The 25,163-nt window shown below is 37.4% G+C and overlaps 2 protein-coding genes across 2 annotated transcripts; both read right to left on the bottom strand.

Moving 5' to 3' along the window:
• Positions 1–8,306: 8,306 nt before the first annotated feature.
• Positions 8,307–10,702, bottom strand: LOC107818767 (uncharacterized). The gene has a single exon (XM_016644819.2). It carries the CDS (start codon positions 10,645–10,647, stop codon positions 9,895–9,897), a length of 753 nt encoding a protein of 250 aa, XP_016500305.1. The 5' UTR covers positions 10,648–10,702; the 3' UTR covers positions 8,307–9,894.
• Positions 10,703–22,266: 11,564 nt separating this feature from the next.
• Positions 22,267–24,825, bottom strand: LOC107781746 (trihelix transcription factor DF1-like). Its single transcript, XM_016602493.2, has 2 exons — positions 24,331–24,825; positions 22,267–23,997 (listed from the first exon to the last, which is right to left on the bottom strand). Exons 1-2 carry the CDS (start codon positions 24,624–24,626, stop codon positions 22,785–22,787), a joined length of 1,509 nt encoding a protein of 502 aa, XP_016457979.1. The 5' UTR covers positions 24,627–24,825; the 3' UTR covers positions 22,267–22,784.
• Positions 24,826–25,163: the final 338 nt, after the last annotated feature.

The following is a 25,163-nucleotide window of genomic DNA, read 5'->3' as shown; positions in this document are numbered from 1 at the left end:
TTTATATATATAACGCCAAAACACACCACGCTATACCTTAACGGTAACTTTTGCTGTTAAGGTATAGCGTGGTGTGTTTTGGCGTTATATATACTGACATTTGACTGACAGGTATAGCGTGCTGTATTTTTACGCTATATATAGCGTACAAATACAGCACGCTATACCCCTAATTAAATAATCCCCTTTGTCTTCTTCCCCGACCAGAACGATCCCTCCCCCATTTTTTTACTTCAACCAGTTTCTGGTCCCCCCTCCCCATCGTCTTCTTTAAAAAAACAAAAAATTGTGGGCCCCACCCGTACACAAAACGTTAAGAACGTAGGTCCCACATCGTAGTAGAGCATCGTATTATTGTGGTTTCACTCGTTCGGACTCAAATTTTCACACAAAACACTACATCGAGGTATTTCGATTTATTTTATGTTGAAACTTATATAATAATGCATATTTATTAGTTGATTGAATGTGTTTCAATGTCGTTTTGTGCTTTATTTGCGAAATTAGTATGTTATATTTATCCGGACTTAGATATTAGTGTTCTAAAAAAATGTAAAATTGAGAAATAATTTTTTCTGTTAATATCAGGATTTAGATATTACTGTTTCCATGTCGGTTTGTGTTTTATTTTTGCGAAACTAGTATGTTATATGTATTTTTGTGAATGTTATGTGATTAAAATGTATTTTGTTGCTTATATTTAGTTTAGATTATTTATTAGCGTAGTAAAATGTAGAACCTTTTAGCGTAGTAAACTGTAGAGTATTTTAGCGTAGAATCCATGTAGTTTAAGTATTTCTTATATTGGTAGATGAAAATATATACTTTGTACAATTAAATAATTAAAAATTAAGAATTTAAATTATAAAACAAACACACACAAAATTATCAAAATATTGAATTTGACACACATAATTATTCATGATAGTTTGGTGCTACTGAGCCTCAAATATCGAGCCTGGAACCCAACAGGTATATTATACTTTGTACAATTAAATAATTAAAAATTAAGAATTTAACTTATAAAACAAACACACACAAAATTATCAAAATATTGAATTTGACACACATAATTATTCATGATAATTCGGTGTTATTGGGCCTCAAATATCGAGCCTGAAACCCAACAGGTATATATACTTTGTACAATTAAATAATTAAAAATTAAGAATTTAAATTATAAAACAAACACACACAAAATTATCAAAATATTGAATTTGACACACATAATTATTAATAATAGTTTGGTTCTACTGGGCCTCAAATATCGAGCCTGGAACCCAATAGGTATATATACTTTGTACAATTAAATAATTAAAAATTAAGAATTTAAATTATAAAACAAACACACACAAAATTATCAAAATATTGAATTTGACACACATAATTATTCATGATAGTTTGGTGCTACTGGGCCTCAAATATCGAGCCTGGAACCCAATAGGTATATATACTTTGTACAATTAAATAATTAAAAATTAAGAATTTAAATTATAAAACAAACACACACAAAATTATCAAAATATTGAATTTGACACACATAATTATTCATGATAGCTTGGTGTTACTGGGCCTCAAATATCGAGAGCCTGGAACCCAATAAGTATATATACTTTGTACAATTAAATAATTAAAATTTAAGAATTTAAATTATAAAACAAACACACACAAAATTATCAAAATATTGAATTTGACACACATAATTATTCATGATAGTTTGGTTCTACTGGGCCTCAAATATCGAGAGTCTGGAACCCAATAGGTATATATACTTTGTACAATTAAATAATTAAAAATTAAGAATTTAAATTATAAAACAAACACACACAAAATTATCAAAATATTGAATTTGACACACATAATTATTCATGATAGTTTGGTGCTACTGGGCCTCAAATATCGAGCCTGGAACCCAATAGGTATATATACTTAGTACAATTAAAAATTAAAAATTAAAAATTTAAATTATAAAACAAACACACACAAAATTATCAAAATATTGAATTTGACACACATAATTATTCATGATAGTTTGGTGCTACTGGGCCTCAAATATCGAGCCTAGAACCCAATAGGTATATATACTTTGTACAATTAAATAATTAAACATACAATTAATGTTGTTTAATTTACAGTTGACGACATGGACGCGCCACCTATACATCCCGGCCCTTACTCTCGTGAGATATTAGTGCTACAGGGCAATCATAGGTCCGCCCATATATGGGACGGGGAGTTACTGTCCCAGACTCTCCGCGCTAGGAGAGTGGACGACCTGTGGGATTTTTTGAGGCCCGGAGATCTCCACGAGCGTGTAGTCTAGCGCCTACAAGATACAGAATTTTATAAGATTATTGAGATCGGGCGGATGCAGCTCGACTGGGCTTTGATTACGGCATTGATTGAGCGGTGGCGACCGGAGATGCACACCTTTCACCTTCCCATTGGCGAGGCTACCATCACACTGCAGGACGTGGAGGTTTTATATGGCCTGTTCGTTGATGGCATGGCCGTTTCACTGCCTATTACTATGAGATCTATGTCGCGCGATTATTATTTGGACATGCTGCAGCAACTCACGGGTTTCAGGCCACAGGACGAGACATTTTCGTCGGGTGCCAGTCGGTTGTCTTTGACCCCTATTAGACAGTACCTGGAGGTACTCCACCCCATTATCACCGACAATATAGAGGAGATACATATTACCCGATATACGAGGTTGTTGTTGCTTCTTCTATTTGGAGGGGTCTTGTTCCCGAACACTTCGGGGAACCTAGTCAGCCTGAGATTTCTTCATCATATTCAGCTGCTAGATGAGTTACCCTATTACAGCTGGGGTGCTGCTGTTCTCGCCTACATGTACAGGAATATGTGTCGGGCGAGCATGGACACTCAGAGAGATGTTTGTGGTTTTCTGCTGCTTCTACAGGTGACAACATATTCGAATAATCTGTTTATCAGTTCCAACTCTACCTAGTTAGAATTTATCTTAAACCTGATGTCAACTTTCTATGTTAGGTTTGGGCCTGGGAGCGGTTCTTGCAGTTTCAGCCACCTCTACCACAATTACCTCTTAATGTAGCACCTCCGGAACTCCCTCTAGCCAGGAGGTGCGTTCTCTGCCGTACACTTTCACGAGAGTATGATGCTCATCATAATTTCCCCCTCCGCAGGATGTGTTGGATCTGCTAGAGGGCGCACAGGTAAATATGTACCTAAACTTACCTTGTATAGATTAACTTAGTGTTGCACATACTCACGTTTTGTGTTCTTATTTGATAGTTCATCTGGACGCCATACAATGATGATTTGATAGCTAGCCTGCCAGCTTATTGCTGGGCCGGCCGATTGATTTGGAGCACTTCTGCCCCGCTCATATGCCTCGTTATCATGGAGCATCATGCCTCGGAGCGGGTACTTCGCCAGTTTGGCCGCCCGCAGTATATACCGAGGGGGCCTATGGGAGTCTAGACATTATCAGAGGGATGATCGTTGCAGGGCGGACGACGCATTTATGCACGGTTAGCGATGCAGATCCATATTTGGGACCAGCGAGATCAGATGATTCCGCCCCCATCTACATAGATCCAGGAGGTGGATATTGAGAGGTATATGTCCTGGTACCGCCACGTTACCCGACTTTTTATCAGGAACCCTATTCATCAGGCTGGCGGTCGATACGTTCCATACGTCGGGCGACACGAGGCTCTGATATGTTTTCTGTTATTGTTAATTATATAATTGTAACTTAGTGTAATATATGTAGTTTATATTTTATACGTTGTGCAGGCTATTGGACTACATTCAGTCTATCAGATGGGGCTGCAGATGCAGGATTATGTTGGCAATCATGCGGCCGCCTTGCAGGATTACAGCCGTCGATTTGTAGAGTTGGCTGCAACTGCCCACTATATGTGTTTAGGTACTTCGCAACACTATATTGTTGATCAACATAGTTGGTTATACCTAAACCAACTTTTTGAAAGCACTTGATGGCATATGAGCAAGGCATGTGGTAGATGGACCATTTCCCACAAGAGCATAACCTTGTAAATTCATTTACAGTATGTACATTATTCCCCCGATTTCGATGGATAGCGGTGCGAACTTCAAAAACATTTCTTTTGTTATCATACTGCAAAAATGAATGTCAATGTGCTCGCCATCTGTATTTCTCAAATCTCTTCATCGGCACTGGCATAAATTCAACACCCCTTTCCATCAATGACGTTGCAGCTGCAGACCTCTCAATAAACTTCTCCGCCATCTGCTTGAATGACATCCGCACCATGGCCGTGATAGGCAATCCTCTTGCCGACTTTCAATAACCCGTTGAAAGACTCTGACACATTTGTAGTCAGATTTACCCAACGTAGGCCACCATCCGCATGCAAAGTCCACTTTTCAGGGTCATGTCGCATTAACCAACGATAGGTTGCCTCGTCTTCTTGCCTGATAGATTCCATGTGCCTCCGAAATTTATGTTGTTAGTGGTCTGTTGCTTCCATCCACATCAAATCATGCAGATCCTTGTTGGGATATGCCTTCTGAAAATTGGCTTTAAAGTGCCTCACACAGTAACGGTGGTAGGCATAAGGTTCTTGACATGCAGACAAGTTTTCCACAGAACTTAAGATACCACCATGCCGATCAGATATTAGACAAATACCGGAACACTTTTTGACAACGTGCTTTTTCAAGTGGTTCAAAAACTGCGTCCACATCTCTTGGCTTTCATTGGCACAAATAGCAAAAGCTAGAGGAAATATCTGTCCATTAGCATCTACTGCCACGGCTATCAATAGCTTGATATCGTACTTTCCATAGACATGAGTGTCGTTTATGGATATTACGGGCCGACAATGCGAAAAACCATCAATTGTTGGTTTAAACGCCCAGAACACGTAATTGAATGTATATTCTGGTTTACCCGGACTCCGCTCAAGCTTTCATTCAACAACCGTCCCGGGGTTAAAGTGCTGCAATGTGGCCATGTACCTGGGCAGAGCTGCAAATGACTTATCCCAGTTACCATAGACTATTTCAAACGCTCGTTTGCGCCCGAGATATGCCTTTCTTTTGGTAATGGTATGGCCATATTCCTGGTAGACTGATGTAATGCACTCTTTGATTTTATACCTTATGGACGCTTCGATGTGTGGAATAAGGACAAGAGAAATCAAGTCAATATCCAAGTTGAAGTGATTCCCGTTGAATGTGTCCATTTCGCATGTATGGGTGGGAATGTATTTACCCACTTTCCACAGACATGTCTTCTTCTTGCTCGCACGCAACATCCAATGACATGGCCAAACCCACATGCGACAAACAACCTTGTATACAACCGCTTGACTCTCATACCGTCATCTCACGATACTTTTTTACGTTGTGCATTTTACAAGCCCTGCTTACGCGTGCTTTATCAGGAAAAAGCATGCCCTTTGCCAGCACCGTTGGTCTAGACTCATCCCACATTGCTGTCCGAATTTCATCAAAATCCCTTGTGAGAGCTTCCACATCCGGCATGCTTGGCAAGTTATCAAGGTAAGGAATCTCCCTTGAATGAAACGACACTTGAGACTCGTACACACTTCGTCTGGGGGGTGGAGCATACTCTTTGGTCGAATCAGGTCCTTCCTTATCATCCTCCTCATCACCATCCTCACGAGAAAAGGGTGTCTCGTCTCCAGATTCATCAGCATTGTTGTCGTAATCACTATTCTCTTCCTCACTCAGTGCATCTGCCAGATCCTGATTTAACACGTCGTCTTCGGGCAATTGAGTGAGTACATATGGTTCAACTTGCTTGTTTTTACCGCACAATCAACAAAATAATAAGCTACTGAAATTAATAAATACTTTCCATATAGTTGTATCACTTCACTTACAAGTCGTAATGTGATGAAATTCCATGATGGACATTTTCATTTAGGTGATGACTACCGGATGGACCATCATGATCCAACACACCAAAACTATGCTTGGGTTCATAATTTGTAAAATCTATATCCGGTCGGTACCCCCTGTTAAATGTATGAGCGCTAATACAAATTCAATACAACAAAAATGTACATCGTAACACAAAGAAAAATTAAAGTTTACCACTCGGCTTGTGAATTATGAAAAGCAGGCGGTGATAAGTTTAAATCAAGGAAAACTCTTTCATCCGGAACTTGTCCGGCAAAAACTGCTCCAGAATAACCACCCGATGACTGGGGGTTATCCGGAACCTATCTGGCAACCTCATTGTTGGGAACGTCTTCGACCTTGACGTACATATCCAACATTTTGATTACAAGAAATTCCCGGTATTCATCCGGAGTCCTCAAAAAATCCCTCAAAGTTTTATCATCGTAGATGTTTAACTCAAAGTAAAAAGCAGCCCCTTGCGGAGTGACGAAATACGGATATCTTCCGGTTACTTTAAGTATCACTCGGTGTTTCCTCACACTCATTTTTTTGCATAACAACGATATCAATTTATCGTATTCCATTGTAAGTGGTAATTTAACATGACTCCGTGGAGATAAAATATACCTCACTGTGTTATTCTCCATCACAACCTCACCTTCCCCCCCCAATATAATGAAACTCTTATTCTACGCTCTTCAGACATTACGGAAAAATGCTTGAGAATTTAACAAGTAGAAAAGATTGAATGGGAGTTAGAATTTTTTGTGAATGGATTTTCCTAAAATCCTAACTCTTTTATATAGGAAAGTGCGAGCCCGGGGTTGATACATTCACTTATTGGTGGGCCCATAATAAGGGGTATAACGTGTTGTATTTGTACGTTATATATAGCGTAAAAATACAACGCGTTATATCTGTGTCAGTCAAATGTCAGTATATATTACGTCAAACACACCACGCTATACTTTAACGGTACCGTTAAGGTATAACGTGGTTTGTTTTGGCGTTATATATATAAAGGTAACTTTTTTTTACACTTATTTACGCATTTTTTGTCCAAAAAGACAATAAAAAGGTTCCAAACTCGGTATATGTGTTACTTTGTTTACCCTGCAGCTTTCTCATTATTGTTGAACTACACAAGTGTATGATTTAATTCACTTCATTTTACGTGACACAGTTTGCATTTAACTGTATTGAACAAAGAATTCAAAAAAGAATGTACCCATTTATCCAAAGGACCAAAAAGAATAATATAAAAATAATTCAAACTACTTAATGGCTTCTAGGTAATCAACTTTACCATTTCATATTTGAAACAGATCAACAACTGTAATAGCAAGAATAAAGTACTGGTAAATATTGAAAAAAAGATAGCAACTCGATATCCAAGAAGTGTGAACAATGTCATGTAAAATGCAACAAAAGACGTATAGCAAAAATCCCCATTTCTCCATTTTCACCGTAATAACATCCTTTTTTTTTTTTTTTAAATTCTTGTTTGTCTTATATCTATCGGAATTTAAGTTTATGTATTGACTACTTAATAAGGATATATACACAGTCACCTCACTTCTAAGATAATTACCAATAACTTTTTTTTTTCTCGAAAAAATTCTGATAATACAAATAAAAATAGTATTAACTATACGGATAGTGTAAAAATATAACTAATTCCTAAAAGGTCGTTTGGTAAAGTGCATTAGAAAAAATAATGCATGCATTAGCTTTGTGTATTAATAATATCTTGTTTGGTACAATTTTTCTACCTATTAGTTACACATTCTATTTGATATTATCCTATTTATAATAATGCATCGCAAACCATAGTATTAGCAATACCAAAATTATTAATACATACATAAGCTTAGTTAAAGATATAATTGCCCCTCAAATCCCTCAAAACCTTTTCCAAATACTTTTTGGTCATATTTTGTATATTTTTATATTGTGATATTTTAATTATTTTTTCCCTTTAGCATTCTACTATAATAAATAAAAAAAATCATATTTAATAAAATTTGATTTTGAATTCGTTCAAATTATAAACTAAAGTTTTCTTTATTTGTTAAAGATCTATGTATTTTTTTAATAATTGGCATTTTGTATTATATGTATAGCAATTGAATTTTTTTTTCTCTTTTAACTTTAATATTTTAATTAGTTTTTTCTTTTAGTTTTGCTCTCCTATACAAAAAAAAGTTACTTTAGAGAGAATAAACAATGTGGAGGATAATAAAACTATTGCAATAAAAATAGTGTACAAAGTTAAAGAATGTGAAGGATATTTTTGTAAGCAATCAATTTTTTTAGGCTGAATACATACAGAGACACTTAAAGTTGGCACGATTTTTCATTTAGACACCTGAACTTAAGGGTGTTCCTATTGAGCACTTATACTACCCGAAACTTATTCCAATTGAGCACTTCTTTGATAATCAGCCAACTTACAAAGTTTGTGCAATGCACTCGCTGCTGGCGTGACGAATGACGAACAAAAAAAGACATACATTATTTTGAGTAAAAGAAAAGGAAAAACTATGTTAAATCTATTTAATAAACAAATAATCAGTGATCTTTGTGTTCTTCACTATTTTCATGTGTGTTCTTGTTCCAAGCACGATTTTAATCCAAATTTTTAAGAGAAACTCCTCCAAATTTGTTATAACTTCATCTAAAGATTCCCCGCGACGACCCGAAGACAATCCCAATATTAATTTTCCAAACTTTCATCAAATCAAGTAACCCATTTTAAACCTTCAAGCTTTTTAAAGACCCCATTAATGGTGGCTTTCATTTAGTCGCAGTCTCTGCAACAAGATTTCAACAATTTCTTGCTTGAACCCTCAAATCCCTCCAAAAGCTTCTCCTCTTCCACATGATTCTCACTCGCCCAGATGATATCATTAAACCGGACGGAATAATCCACGGAATAGAACGCGTCTTGATACCCAATTCAGTGCAACAAAATTTCAACAATTTCATCCTTTTTCATTTCAGTTTTAATCAATGGTGGAGAGAAAGAAGGGGGTGCGGTTGCTTCTCTCCGGCTAGCGATGACCTGAGCAAGATGAAGAGGCGGCTGGGTTGGAGTTCTGGCGGCTATGGTCTTGCAGATGGGTTGTTAGCCTCCGGCGATGAAGTCCAGCGGCAGCGTGGTGGTCAGAAATCTCTTAGAGCAGCCTGGTTTGTTGCGGCGGCGGCTGGAGATGAGGAGATGGGGTGCGGCTGGTTTCTTAGAGTTGAAGAAGAAGAGGGGGGCTCGTTGGTTTTTTGGGGAGGATGAGGCTGCCGGTTTCTCTCGCCGGATTCCGACAGTGAAGAGACAACTGGCAGATCTGTTTTGTTTTTGAGGGAGTAGAAGAAGGAAATAAAAAAAAATCTATTTTTTGGGTCTTCACGCGCCTATATCGGGTGAAACTAACTTTATGTGTCAACTCAGCAAGAAGTGCTTAATTGGAATAGGTTTCGAAGTAGTATAAGTGCTCAATAAGAACACCCTTGAGTTTAGGTGTCTAAATGAAAAATCGTGTCAATTTTAAGTGTCTCCATATGTATTCAGCCATTTTTAAAAAAATTATGCATGCTTTAATGCACCAAACCAAATAATTGTAAGAAATAATCTCAGCATAACTAATCCAAACAATATTAATACATTATATTCAACACTATTCATATACCTCCTACCAAATGGCCCCTAGGTATTTTACTACCCTAGACTAGATGGCACGATAGAAATCTAGTAATACAAGCATACAAAACAAAACTGTACACGTCCGCATATATTATATATAGCACGCACATCCACAGTTTTGATAAACAGGCCAAAAGAATCAAAACCATAAAACTTCAATCAATTTTGTAAAAGATGCAAGAATATTTTCCATTAATTCTCAAAATTGTTCCGCCCCACCCTAACCAAAATTTCCACAATCTACCCCTCAACCAAACTCTAGATAATTGAGTGGAGTTCACTCCTAATTAGAAACAAAGGATTACAACAGAGGAAGAAACCATGAACCCATAAATGAAAATCAAGAACCCAAAATGCAAAGCCCAATTCCTCTTAAACTTACCAAAATAACTCTCTGGTGGTTCTTGATAATGTATCTCAAATTCATCCCCAATTTCCTCAACCCCACCATTCCCAATTCTCATCTTCAATTGCCTTAGCCTTTCAGTAGCCAAACCCAATGTCAGCTTATGACATCTCCTTTGGTACTTAAACCCATTAATGCATCTCAAAGTTTGAGCCACAGATACATAAAAAATCAGATGGGCTAAAGAAAGAAGCCCAATGGGTATCCAACAATGGCGGCATTGGAGCTTAGGGGAAAGAGCTTGACCCAAAAAGACTAAAGCCAAGAAAAGGAAGAACAGCTGAAACATTCTCCAAAGTTCTTTTTTTTGTAAGTCTACGGCTCTTTTTTTCTCGAGGGTTTTTTCGAAATGGAGTTGGATTATGGTGTTGATAGCTTGTAGAGCTGTTTCTTTTTGGATGAGATTTGGGTGGTGGTTGGTGGTGGTTACGGCGTCGTATTCCGCCATTGGAGAGTGTGGAGAAGAAGCTTTGGAAGAGTTAAAAAAGAGAAATGGGGATTTTGGAGTTAAATGGTGTGGGGGTGAGAGAGTATACTGAGGTAGGGCATGTGAGGGATAGTTAGAATATCTAGGTATAATTTGATACTGATATTTCTGCTTATTGGTGCAACGGTAGGGAAATGTGGGGTCCATGCTGTATTGGATTCGGAAGAATTTGTAACTTTTGCAGGGAAGTGGTGAAAATTTTAAGAGTAATTTTTTCCCCTGATTTCTAACTATACAAATTTATATGGTTTATTTTAGATCATATTCAAAAGTGTTCCTTTATTTCTTAAACATCATGCTTTCATATAAATTGAGACAGATGGAATAATAGGTATTTGTTAAAAAAAGTTAACCATTCGAATCAATACTAAAGTATTACCATTAAAGTAAGATAGTATAAAAGAATTTTTATGCTATTAGGTCAGGTCAGATAAATAAAAATTATAGATATCCATGAATAAAAATAAAATTAATAATACTAAAATATAAGTTAGGTTACTTGCTAGATAAAAATATACTGATATTGAAAAAAAATTAAATTGTAAAGGCAAATAAGGTAAATCTTAGTCCTAAAATAATGAATCCATATTAAAATGAAAAAATGACTATTAGAAATATTAACCAAACGTTCCTTGGTCGACTTCTGAGAAAAGAAAAGTATTTTACCATTCCATGGCAATGGGAAGATTACATTACGATTAGACTTTAATTATTTGACAAATCAATTAATCACATTGGAAAATATTACAATTCGACCGGATTGTTTACTCCGGTGTGCATGTGCAAGTTGTAAATTAACGAGTTATCCATATAAATACATGTTAAAAGAAACAAAGTTATCCATATAAATACAGAACTCACCTTTCTCTGCCCTTTCTTTTTGCTGTGATTCTCGGATCAATATGAAGATTATTTGGGAGGAAAAACAACTCTATTTCACAAGAATAGAATTATAGAGAATTTACACCAAGAATTTCTCTCTACCAAAAACCTCACCAAACTCTCTTTTTGTTCTTACAATCTCTTCATGCATTGTATTTCAATCTCTCTGGATTGATTTTTCTGTGTAAAACATAAGGCTCTATTTATAGCCTTAAAGAAGGTGGTTGGTGGTTGAATTCTTCATTCAACAATGGAGGCTTCAATAATGGTGGCTTCTAGAATGGGTTGATTGCTTCAACAATGGTGGGCTTCTAGATTGGTAGTTGGCAGCAGCTGAACTTATCAATTCTCCCCCTTCAGCTGCATTCCAACACGGCTAGTATTTGAAAGTTATTCCAACTATGTCTCTGCACAGCTCTAACTTTTCTTGAGTGACCGGATTCTCCTTCGTATGGATCTTCACTAGTTTCAACAGTTATTGATCCATCACCTCGCGTATCCAGTGATAGCGAATGTCGATGTGCTTTGTCCGAGAATGATACATTGAGTTTTTGCTTAAATCAATTGCACTTTGATTATCACAATGTATCTTATACTCTGTTTGATTTATCCCTAGTTCTTGGAGAAACCGCTTTAGCCACAACATTTCTTTTCCAGCTTCCGCTACAACAATATACTCTGCTTCAGTTGTGGATAGTGCAACACACTTCTGCAATCTTGACTGCCATGACACAGCTCCCCCTGCAAAAGTATAAACATATCCTGAGGTTGATTTTCTTCCATCAGGATCTCCGGCCATATCTGAATCTGTATAGCCTTCCAAGACTGGATCAGCTCCCCCAAAGCACAGACTTGATTTTGACGTACCTTTAAGATACCTGAGAATCCACTTAACTGCCTCTCAATGTTTCTTTCCAGGGATAGAAAGAAAACGACTTACCACACCTACCGCATGTGCGATATCTGGCCTCGTGCAAACCATGGCATACATCAGACTTCCAACTGCTGAAGAATATGGAATTGTAGACATCTCCTCAATCTCTTTCTTGGATGAGGGGCACAAACTCTTGCTCAACTTGAAGTGATTTGCCAAAGGAGCACCTGCCGGTTTGGCATTACTCATATTGAACCGTTTGATCACCCGTTCAATATAATTTTCTTGAGATAGCCATAACTTCTTGTTTCTCCTATCTCGAGTTATCTGCAATCCCAAAATATGCTGAGCTGGACCTAAGTCTTTCATTTCAAAGGACTTAGAGAGTTCTTTCTTCAACTGTCTAATTTTTGTTGCATCTTGTCCGACGATCAACATGTCATCTACATAAAGTAGAAGTACAACAAAATTGCCATCCGAAAATCTCTGAATGTAAACACACTTGTCACACCTCCTTTTTCCGCACCCGAGAGGGTACAAGGGAGTTTTTTCCAATTAAAGGACAATCGAAACGGGATTTATTTATTTATTTCAGAGTCGCCACTTGGGAGATTTAGGGTGTCCCAAGTCACCAATTTTAATCCCGAATCGAGGAAAAGAATGACTCCATATTACAGTCTGTGTACCAGAAATCTGGATAAGGAATTCTGTTAACCCGGGAGAAGGTGTTAGGCATTCCCGAGTTCCGTGGTTCTAGCACGGTCGCTCAACTGTTATATTCGGCTTGATTATCTGATTTTATACAAATATGAACTTATGTGCAAATTTTAACTTTTTACCGCTTTCATAATTATTATTATTATTTTTTACAAGGAATTGCAACGTTGTGAAAATATATCTCGAACCGTGTTACATCAATGCACACGCGGTTGTTGACATATCTCGACTCGGTTGAGATTTGGATTTGGGTCACATAAATGCGCACCCGAGTTAAGGAAAATAAATTATTAAATACGCGCCTAAAGCAACTAGCATATTGTTATTTTGGGGAAAGGCCGTGAAATTCGCTAAACGGCTTGTCCCGAATTCTAAGTATTTTAATATATACATTTAGAGGGCCCCGCAGCTTGTGCATTTTTGTTGGTCGAGGCTCGTCTCATTCATTATTTTTAAAAGGAATTTGCAACGTCATGGAAATGCATCACAGACCACGCCACAATCAATGTACCCGTGATTAGAGACACATTTCGACTCCGTTGAGATTTGGATTTGGGTCACATAAATGTGCACCCGAGTTAGGGAGAATAACATTATTAAATACGCGCCTAAAGCAACTATCATATTGTTATTTTGGGAAGGGCCGTGAAATTCGCTAAACGACCTGTCCCGAATTCTAAGTATTTTAATATATACATTTAGAGGGTCCCGCAGCTTGTGCATCTCTTGTTTGTCGAGGCTCGTCTCATTCATATTTTAAAAAAAAAGGAATTTGCAACGTCATGGAAATGCATCTCAGACCACGCCACAATTAATATACCCGTGATTAGAGACACATTTCGATTCCGTTGAGATTTGGATTTGGGTCACATAAATGTGCACCCGCGTTTAGGGCGATAACATTATTAAATACGCGCCTAAAGCGACTAGCGTATCATTATTTTGGGTTGGGCCGTGAAATTTGCTAAACGGCCCGTCCCGGAATCTAAGTATTTATTATGACCAATTATTGAGGGCCCCGCAAATTGTGTTTTTATTTGGCGAGGCTCGTCTCATTTTTATTATTTAAAAGATGCCATTTTTAATACGTTTAACAATACCAAACCTTACAACCTCTTTACAACTAAAATCCCATAACTTGTCAAAAGTTTAATAAAGGAAGTTTAGCGAATGAGTGTTTCGGAAGTAGTAACAATAGGTACTAATACTAATTTTGTCCGAATGAACTAAGCAAAGGAAGGGACGAACAAATTAACGTCAAACTTGTGTCATAGAACAACTAACCCAACTTAATTAAATGACATCAAATAAACAAGAATAACATAACGCAAAATGAACAAAAATGCATACGGTGAACACATAAGCAGAAAATTATCATACCAATTTCTATATTGCATCTTCGAACATTTAACGTAACATTTCCTTATCTAATACTTGAGGTTTACTAACCTGAACAAACAGGGACGGACAGAGCCATGGACCAGCCCTCAACATCGACCTCAACGGATAACCTCGAACGGAAAACCATAGAAAAGATCATCAAAGCTCGGACGGAATAGCTCGCGCCAGAAACTCGAACACGAACGGACTGAAAACGAGTCATGGCTGCTACTGGTTTTTCCAGATGGTCATTTGGACGCTCGTTACTTTTAAGGGCTGGGTTCGACGGAGTGCCGATTGAGGGTCGTTTGGCAAAGTCGGAGTTCAGTGGTCGTTTGATCCACTGTTGGGCGCGAGGAAACAACGGGGAGGCTGGTTGTGGCGTGAGGTTGAGCTGGAGGTTTGGTGAGTGATAAGGTAGTAATGGAGGTTTGACGGAGGATGGTGAAGTTGGTGGCGACAGTAAGGTTGAGGGGGCAGTGACGACGATGGTGAATGAGCTGGGTTGTTTGGTCGTCGACTGGAAAATGACGACGAGCAGGAGCTCGCTGGCTGGGGAGATAGGGTGGTGCGACTGGTTTTTGGTTAAGACGGGAAGGTGACGCAGAAGCAGCTGCGACGAGCACCTGGGGACGAGGGTGATGGGGCTGACTATGGTGGTTTCACGGAGGTGTTCGCTGGATTTTGCTGGTTCAGCAGGTGGTCGTGGGCTGGTAGTTTGGATGGTCGCTGGACGTGAGGAGTAGGTTGTTTGACGGGATGTTAGGTGGTGGCGTTTGGACAAGATGGTGATGGAGTTGGGGCTGGTTATGGTGACGGGATGATGGAGCTAGGAGGAGGAAGAGTGACGATGGTTACGGGTTGTCTGGTTTCGTTTCCGGCCAGTTATGGGGGTTCCGCGTTGCTGCTGGTTCGTGAGGGATGGTGGGTGGTTGATGGTGGTCGTGAGGGTGTGGGACTGGTTGGTTTGGGTAGGGTTCCGTTAGGGTTTTTGTTCTTCTTCTTTGAGGAAGAAGAGGATGAATAGTGTCCCGTTTTTTTTTAAAGTCCGTCCACCAAAAATCTGTTTTCCCCGTGCATTTTGTAACCTTTGCCAAGAAAAATGGACCCTCATGCGTGGTGGGGTTCAAGACTTGTGTCCCCCACGCGTGGTGGGGTTCCCCGTGTGTCGTGTTCTGTCCGTGTTCCCCACGCGTGTCCCCCATGTGTGGTGGACTCGGATTATTATGGGCTAGGCCCAAAAATTAGGCCTAAAAATGGGTAGTTTGAACCCGAATATTATTCTTTTGCCCGGACCCGAGATTAAGAACACGACGTTGCTCAACTACTCCTATGTAAGCAAAATAACTACCAAAAGACTAATATTTAAAACAAAACTATATTTTTTTAAATATTTTTCAAGATTAAAATAGCTACAAAATATTAATAAAACTATTTTTTTTGTAATTTTCGTTTTTATATAAATAAAAAATATAAAGTAATATTTTTGTATTTTTTCAAAAATTAAAATGACTACAAAACATTAATAGAACTATATTTTTTGGTAATTTTCGAAATTATATAAAGTACAAAATTAAGGTACAGTTTTTTTGTATTTTTTCAAGTTTATGAGAAATACATAAACTAAAATTCATATATATATATTTTTTGTAATTTTTCTTTTGCGACGAAATAAAGTAAAATAGTTAAAATAGCTATATTAGACCCAATTTCAAATATTCACGCTAAAAATATGAAAATTCTCGGGGAGGGTCAAAAATCACGTGTCTACAACACTGATCTGCAACAGTCCTTTTATATCCTTGACTTACCATAAATGAGTCAAACTTTTTGTACCACTGCCTCGGTGCTTTCTTTAGGCCATATAAACTTTTCGTAAGCTTATAGACGAGGTTTTCTTTTCCTGAAACCTCAAAACCTTCCGACTGCTCCATATAGATTTCTTCATTTAGATCACCATGAAGAAATGCTGTCTTGACATCCATTTGTTCAAGCTCCAAATTCAAACTGGTTACCAATCCAAGGATGAAGCGGATTGAAGTCAATTTTACAATTGGTGAAAATATTTCATCAAAGTCAATTCCCTATAGGAATCCTTTGACTACTAACCGGGCTTTGTGCTTCACCACCTTTCCGCTGCCATCTTTCTTGAGCTTGAATACCCATTTACTCTTCAGTACCTTCTTTCCTTGTGGAAGTTTCACAATCTCATAAGTGTTGTTTTTCTGTAAAGAGTTCATCTCTTCGGTCATTGCTTGCAGCCATTTTTCTTTATCCTTATGAGATATAGCTTCATGGAAACTCTCTGGTTCTCCATCTTCAGAAAGTAGAATATACTCGGTTTCTGGGTATCGAGTTGATGGAATCTGACCTCGTTCAGATCGACGAGGTTGTTGATTATTAGCTTCAGGAGGTGTACCATCATCGTTCCCCTGTGATGGTTCTGTAGTTTCCTGAGGGGTTTGTGCCTCCCCCTTCCAAACATCCTCCTGTTCTGCTTCTGGTACTGTTTCATGCTCCCCCATGCTATTTGTGTCAAACTGCAATGGTAGTGGATCTGGACCAACTTTTTGGGCACTGGAACCTCTTTCATAAGACATTGTGGGCTTTTCAATGTCTTCAATTGTCTGGTTTTCGTGGAATACAACATCCCTACTTCTGATCACCGTCTTCTGTATTGGATCCCATAATCTATACCCAAATTCTTCATCTCCATAGCCTATGAAGATACATGGTATAGTTCTACCATCAAGCTTCTTCCTGAGCTCCTTGGATACATGTGCATGTGCTAAACAACCGAATACCCTTAAGTGAGAATATGAGGGATTCTTACCAGACCATATTTTCTCTGGAACCTCAAAATTCAACGGGGCTGATGGTGACCGGTTGATTAGGTAGCAGGCGGCGCGAACAGCTTCTCCCCAGAATGGCTTAGGCAGCTTTGCCATATTGATCATACTTCTGACTCTTTCCATAATTGTCCGGTTCATTCTCTTGGCTACTCCATTGTGTTGTGGGGGTGCGTGGGACCGTCTTTTCATGTCGAATCCCTTGTTTCTTGCAATAGTAATCGAACTCCTTGGAAGTATACTCGCCTCCATTATCTGAGCGAAGGAATTTTAATTTCTTTCCCGTTTCACGCTCTACCATGGCATGAAATATCTTGAAATAATCAAAAGCCTGGTCCTTTGTCTTTAAGAAGTACACCCACACCTTTTGAGAAGCATTATCAATGAAAGTCAGAAAATACCTATTGCCGCCAAGTGACTTCTCCTCCATGGGACCACAAATATCAGAGTGTACCAGACTGAGTAACTCTGATTTTCTGGTTGAAGAAAATGTAAAAGAGACTCTATGTTGCTTTCCGAATAAGCAATGATTACAAGGGTCTAAAGTAGCCTTCTTGTCCATTCTGATAAGCTGCTTTTTCGTTAGAATTGATATCCCCTTTTCACTCATGTGACCGAGTCTCTAGTGCCACAGGTTTTGAGACGCCTCTTTTTCCATAACATTGAGGCTGTCTGAACATACCTTCACATGAGTTTTATATAAGTTGCCACAAATATGTCCTCAAGCGAGAATCATAACCCCTTTCAGCAATTTCCATGTGCCTTTTCCGAAATAACTTTCATAGCCCTGTTTGTCAAGAGCTATACCTGATATTAGGTTTAGACGAAGATCTGGCACATGACGGACATCCTTCAATATCATTGTACTCCCGATATTTGTTTGTATTTTGATATCACCAATTCCAACTATCTCACAGGAAGAAGTGTTCCCCATTTTCACTACTCCAAAATCTCCTGCTTTGTATGTTGTGAAGAAATCTTTTCGGGATGTGGCGTGGTATGATGCTGCAGTATCTACCACCCATTCATTTTCTTCTTGACTTGAGACGTGAAGGCATGTCTCTTCTTGGATGGAACAAATGGCTACCTCTCCGTGGGTAGTGACTAATGCATCTCCATCCTTCTGCTTCAACTGCTCCTTCTCCTTATGCAATTTTCTGCAGTTCTTCTTTAAATGGCCCTTTATTCCACAGTGGTAGCACGCATATGATGACTTTCTACCATCTGTGGATTGTCCCCTACTCTTGCTTCTGCCTCTCCTCTTATCTTGACTTCTTTCTTGTTGTCTCCCTCTTTCTGTAATAAGGGCATGTGACTCACCATGATTGATGTCCTTTCTTCTGGCTTCTTCATTAAATAAGGCATCTTTAACCATAGACATGGTCAGATTTCCACTAGGAGCTGAATTACTGAGAGAGACTACCAGCGTCTCCCAGCTATCAGGAAGAGAACTAAGAAGTAGTAGGGCTTGCATCTCATCCCCGAGCGGCATGTCAACAGACGATAATTGATTTATCAAGCTCAAACTCACTGGTATGCTCGACAACTGAAGTTCCGTGCTTTAACTTCAAATTTACCAAACGCCTCATCAACAAGGCTTTGTTCCTAGCGGTCTTGGCTTGATACATCCCTTCTAACTTCACCTAGAGGGCATACACATCTGTCTCTTGTGCAACATGATGAAAAACGCTATCGTCAATCCATTGTCGAATTTGACCGATAGTTTTTCTGTTTAATTTCTTCCACTCTGCTTCTTTGGTGGAATCGAGGTTCCTACCCTTTGCTTCTATGGGATCAAACAAATCTTTACAACTGAGGAGATCTTCCATCCGAGGTCTTCACAATGTGTAATTTGTGGCAGTAAGCTTTATCATAGCTCCAGATGATGATGACTCTTCCATTATGTCTTTAAAATGGCTTGGTCAAAATTTTGGAGCAGAATCTCACCAAACAGAACTCACCAACGCGTCCGGAATGGTGAAAAATGGTAGGATTGACTCTTCTTGGGTCAAAATAGGGCCTCCAGGAAATTTTCAAAATTTACACCAAACTTTTGGGGTTAAATCGAAAATATACTGAACTTGTGGGGCAGATTTATAATTTCAGTAACTTCAGGGGTTATTTCATAAATTTCTAAAAATTTTATGATGACTGGGCGCTGACTAGATGCTGATTGGATGTTGACGTGGCGCTGACTAGATGTTGACATGGCGCTGACTAGATGCTGACTGGATGATGACATGGCGCTGACTGGGCAATTACTATTCATCATCTTCTTCCTTGGGCAGAAGAAAAAAAATTGTCATAGCTTCTTCGTTTTACCTTTGTTTGGCCTCCAGAAAATTGCGTTGAATTCGTATCGACGCAAGGAATCTAATGAAATGATCAAAACACACCGAAGATCACTTTTTCGAAAAACGTAAATCCGGGTTAAAATTTTCAGTGTTCCGATATTTCTCGATGAACACATAATCGAGGGCTCTGATACCACTTGTTGTGATTCTCGGATCAATATGAAGATTATTTGGGAGGAAAAACAACTCTATTTCACAAGAATAGAATTATAGAGAATTTACACCAAGAATTTCTCTCTACAAAAAACCTCACCAAACTCTCTTTTTGTTCTTACAATCTCTTTCCTGGATTGTATTTCAATCTCTCTGGATTAATTTTTCTGTGTAGAACATAAGGCTCTATTTATAGCCTTAAAGAAGGTGGTTGGTGGTTGAATTCTTCGTTCAACAATGGAGGCTTCAATAATGGTGGCTTCTAGAATGGGTTGATTGCTTCAACAATGGTGGGCTTCTAGAATTGGTAGTTGGCAACAGCTGAACTTATCACTTTTATGGGCAAGTAAGATCCAATTAAATACCAATATCATTAATCATTTTTTTTTTACTTGTATGCGATTCTTTTATCATTTCTTTTCACTTTGTCCCATCTCATAGGAAGTAAGTAATATTTCATGATTCCTCCTTCTTCTTGCTACTAATATTTTTTTATATAAAAAAAATGAATTTGAAAATGTTACCTATACTTCTATTCAATTCTTCTGTTTTGTGGATAGTTACATGTATTTTGTAGTCTATTTTTTTTCCTTAGTTTTTTTGTAGCACTGATAACCTTAAACATTGACATTTGACTAGTGATTCAACTAGGGGACAAGGCTTGACAATTTGAAGCTGACTTATATTTGTGTTGGATCAAAGTTACTGCAACCAAATTGTTTCCAAATAGAAGTGGAAAATAAACAAACACTTGACAGTCACTGGATTTTGGACATACCCATAAGGTAATAGTTGGATCAGTCTCGTGTTATGGGTCACCCAATATAAAATGGTTGAGCCCAATATAGCCCTACGATTGAGGGGAAATAATATTCAGTTTAAGGACATTATATTGTTGTTTTTAAAACAGTTTTGGTGTCAATGTGTCATTTGATCGATTTTCAATATTAGTAGAAATTACACGGACAGCTGAATAAGAGGGAGGCCAGGAAATTGATTGATTCCTTTGTTTAGTCAAAACAAAGTTAATGGTTGTTGGTTAGCCTTGGATTTATCTATTGAGTACATACGATAAAAGCAACTTGAGAGAGAAAGAGCTTAAGGAGGTCAAAAGAAGGCTTAAAAATGGAAAAAAAATACGCTTTTCAGATAAAACGCATCGTAGGCCAACCTCGACCATTTTCGCCTTGAAAGTGTAAAAAAAGAAGAAGAGAAGATTGGCCTGGAATATTATTAAGGTGTGATTGTCTTCTACTATAGAACTTATATAATTATCAAATGTAAAGATTATTCAGTTCATAATTGACTAGTGGTAGATTGATTGAGTGCTAATCAAGAGTTACTTATGGGGAGTTTGAGCATTTTATCTTCTGATCTTGATTTTCAAGCTTCAACAAGTTCTTAGGAAAGCATAGAGAACGTTAGAGCAATTTTGCAGGTAAAAATTGGAAATGATATGAAGGAATGTGAGGTCAAAAATACAAAATTCTATAAAGTGGAGGTGAAAAGTATAGGGTAAACTACAGTATGAATAATTGAACTATTCGAGGTTAGCTCTTTACTAGTAAACTTAAAGGCGATTGCAATTAGACCATTAATATACGAGGGTCCTTAGGTTTAGGATTCCCGACAAAAATAAGAGGGAAAGACGCTCAGCAGGACAAATTTCGTATCATATGCAGATGCTCATCTGGATTTTAGCTAAAAATAGAATATGACAGTTCTAAGTTCTGAGAAAACATCTCTCATTGGGGACATTGGTGCTTAGGCCTTCTCTACCCCTTGCTGCCTCTTTTTTTTTTTTTTTTTTTTGGTTTAATATATTTAAGTTATTTGCTTAAGTGGGCGTTTGGATATAAGAATTGTGAAATTTCAAAATAAAGTGGAAAAAAAAAAAATATGTTGAAAATAGTATTTGAAAATTGAAATTATGTTTGGACACGGATATAAACTAGAGTTGTTTTTAAACTTTTTGTGAGTGATTTGGAGTGAAAATTATGAAATATAGATTTTTGAAAATTTTCGCATTCCGCGAAATTCCAGAATTCAATTTCAAGTTGGATTTGGAATTTTCATGACCAAACACTAATTCTAGAAAAAAGTGAAAACATTTTTCAGAAAAGTAAAAAAAAAAAAAATTATGTCCAAACGGGTAAGAATTTCTTTATTCTTTCCCAGCTACCTAATTGTTTTCTCATGCTATGACTAACCTAGAACACCATATATCTAATGTCATGTTACAATTATTATTTACCCAAAAAAAAAAAAAAAAAAAAGAGAGACCACCACCGTCTCATACACAATTTTTCGATTCATGCTTCCAACAAATTTGCTTCATTAATCTCTTCTTTTTCACCGGAAAAAAAAAAACAACTCCTTTGGATTACTGATTGAATTTAACTTCTATATACTAAGAGCGTAAAAGAAGTTTTAACAATTATTTTAACTAAATGATAACTATAGATAACCCCATGCTAATGAAAATAGTAACTCAAAAAATAAAACAGATAACCTGTTGCAATAAGTACCTAAAAAAAGTACACTACCAATATATGTAAGTAACTCCATATCTTTACCAAGATCCTAATATGACAAACTTGCAAAAGTATATATCAATTCATACAAACAGAATCAACTATTTTAAACTATTACACACATGAGGATGGTGGGGAAACCAAGCCTCAAAAGGAGAAGAAAATGTATACAATGCTATATAGTCTAAATCACACAAAAGCTAAACTATTCCCTCTTTCACGCTATTTACCCAACATTGAATGATTAAATATACATAACTAGAAAGAAAAAGATGCCACTTCTTTGTGTGTGCATTTTTAGTAAAAGTAAATTTCCGAATAAAAGTCCTCCTCACACTTAATGGAATCTGACCCACATTTCCAAGGGACATTAACTCCAATGATTTTGCCCCACTTCTCAAAAATGGATTTATAGTTAAAAAAAAAAGTAAAATCTTGGCTCCTCAATCCATTATAGTTACTCAAGAAGGATTTATAGGAACTATTTGATAGTATCAAACTTTATTGTCATCCTCTTCTCTTCTTCATCCTCTTCATCATTTTATTGACTTTGTTCAACATTTTGTCTGTGAATATTTTCTGTTTCCAACTGTTGCTGCTGCTGCTGTTGTTGGTTCATTATTTGCATTAGTAACTCTCCAGCCTTCATACTAGAACCTGGATTTTCTGAACTGAGCAATTGTTTCTTGGACTTGTTTTGATAGATAGAATCCAGTAGATGAAAATAAGGACACGTTTTTGAATCTTCTGGCCTCCTCTTTTGGCTTTCTTTAACTCTCCTATAATACTTGTTTATGTTCTCCCATTTCTCTTTACACCTCTTGGCATTTCTATCATATCCAAGCTTTTTCATACCAGATGAGATATCTTCCCATAGAGGCCCTTTTGGTGATCCATTGTCTGGATATTGCAAGTCAACGTTCGTTCTTAACTTGATCAATGCTTCAACTTCTGCTTTAGGCCATCGACAAGAACTCATATGAAACGAATTCTCACCAGCACTGTCTATTATATCTTGTTTGTCTAACATGTTCTCTTGCTTATCATTGTCTTGCTGCAAAACATTCTCTTGGCTTTCAACAGTTTTCACCGACGAATTCTCAGTCTTCTTTTCATGAGATAATTTCATTGGCGACTGTACTTGAACGGTTTGCTCTGAGATTTTCTGCAAGAAAGCAATCACTGCTGCATCTTTGGCAGCAGAAATTGCTCTTTCATTGGCTAGTGCTTCTTTTTCTTTCTTTAATCTTGCTATTTCCTGCATCTTCCAAGTTTCTTCCCTCTCTATCCGATCCCTCTCGCATTTTTCTATTGCTTCCAAGAACTTGTTTTGCAAATCCTCTTGCTTGTCCAACACTTGCTTCATCAACCTCTCAAAATAACCAGCCAATTTCCTTTTCTTCTTCACACTACCATCGGATTCCTTACCCGAGGAAGAGGTTGTAGACGTGGACGTAGACATGAACTCCGGATTAAAACCTTGGTTTCGATAAGTGAAATCTTGACATCCACTAGTGGCTGGTTTTATCATTGTCATCGGCATAGGCATTGGTACTGGCATTGAAATTGATGTTGTTGTATCTGTCCTATTAACCTGGTTGTCCAAAAGCTCTAATTGCTCGAAAAATCGATAATTTTTCCCAGTTTGTCTACCAGATCTACCATCTTTTGTTCTTTTGTGATACTTATAAATATTCTCAAATTTCTCCCTGCATTTCTTTGCATTTCGATTATACCCTAGCTCAACCATTTTCCTGCCAATAATAAAACAAAAATTCCCCATTTGTTCCTTCTCTTTCAAAACTTCACATTTCACCACAATTACAAATTAAAAAAAATTCCAACAACCAACCAGAAACACTACTTAAAAAGTTACTCATCTAGATAAAATTCAAAACAATTACCCTTACCAACGCAAGGCAAATTGAAAAATACCATAGGCCTATAAATATGTGCAAGTTTACTAAAAGTGATGAACTAATAATACAACTAATTAGATGGTTATTGAAAATTGAGCTCAATATAACAAAACAAATTAACAAAATATGAATTGTATATATACTAAATAGAGTGATGTTTGTTTGTACCTAGAAATTTCATCCCAAAGAGGGCCTTTGAGATTGGAATCACGAAATGCAATGTCCATCTGAGACCTTATTTTGAGCAAAGCCAAAGTTTCATCATGTGGCCAACGATTCCCACCTGATATATTATTCTTTTCACCTTCTAATTCCCCTCTGCTTCTTTCTTCCTCTTCCGAGCCTCCACCGACACTACCACCACCGCTGCCGCCGTCATTCTTCAGCTCCACAGCCTGAGTTACGGCGGCGCCACCAGCAGCAGCAGTAGCTGAATTCTCCAACAACACTGAAGTTTCCAGCATTTTCTTTTGCTTCACACACTAGTAGAAGTTTACAAGAAAGTTCACAAAGGTGAATTTTTTTTCTTGGGCTTAGTAGTAAAATAATTGAGGAGTGGCACTTATCCTCTCCTTTTATTTTTTTATTTTTTCTTTTGGGTTGATTTGAAATTTGGGGTTTACTCCTACTTTCTATTTTCTTAACTTCACCCCACTATTTCTTATTCTTTTCCTTTTGTCTACGGGGTCAAGTAAGTATAATGGAGAGTACCAGGGGTGTTGCGTACCCAAGAATTTTTGCAAGCGATATAACAAAGTAAATAAATAAATAAATTATTGCAACGGTAAATAATATCAATTTTTATATTTATATTTAATATTTTAATTTTATTTATTATTTATATATACATATTATAAATAAAAATCGACGAAGTAATATCACATGTCTGGGGGTGCTGAATTAGGGTTTTTCACTTTTTAAAGAGACAACATTGAAAATTGAAGTATGACATGTTAATGATGTGACTTGGATTAATTTAATTCGCGTCCTAAAAGACCAGA

This window comes from Nicotiana tabacum, chromosome 11 (genome assembly GCF_000715075.1).
Source record: "Nicotiana tabacum cultivar K326 chromosome 11, ASM71507v2, whole genome shotgun sequence".
NCBI lineage: Eukaryota > Viridiplantae > Streptophyta > Magnoliopsida > Solanales > Solanaceae > Nicotiana > Nicotiana tabacum.
Note: the sequence above shows the minus strand (reverse complement) of the source record. Positions and strands in the feature narration are given on the sequence as shown.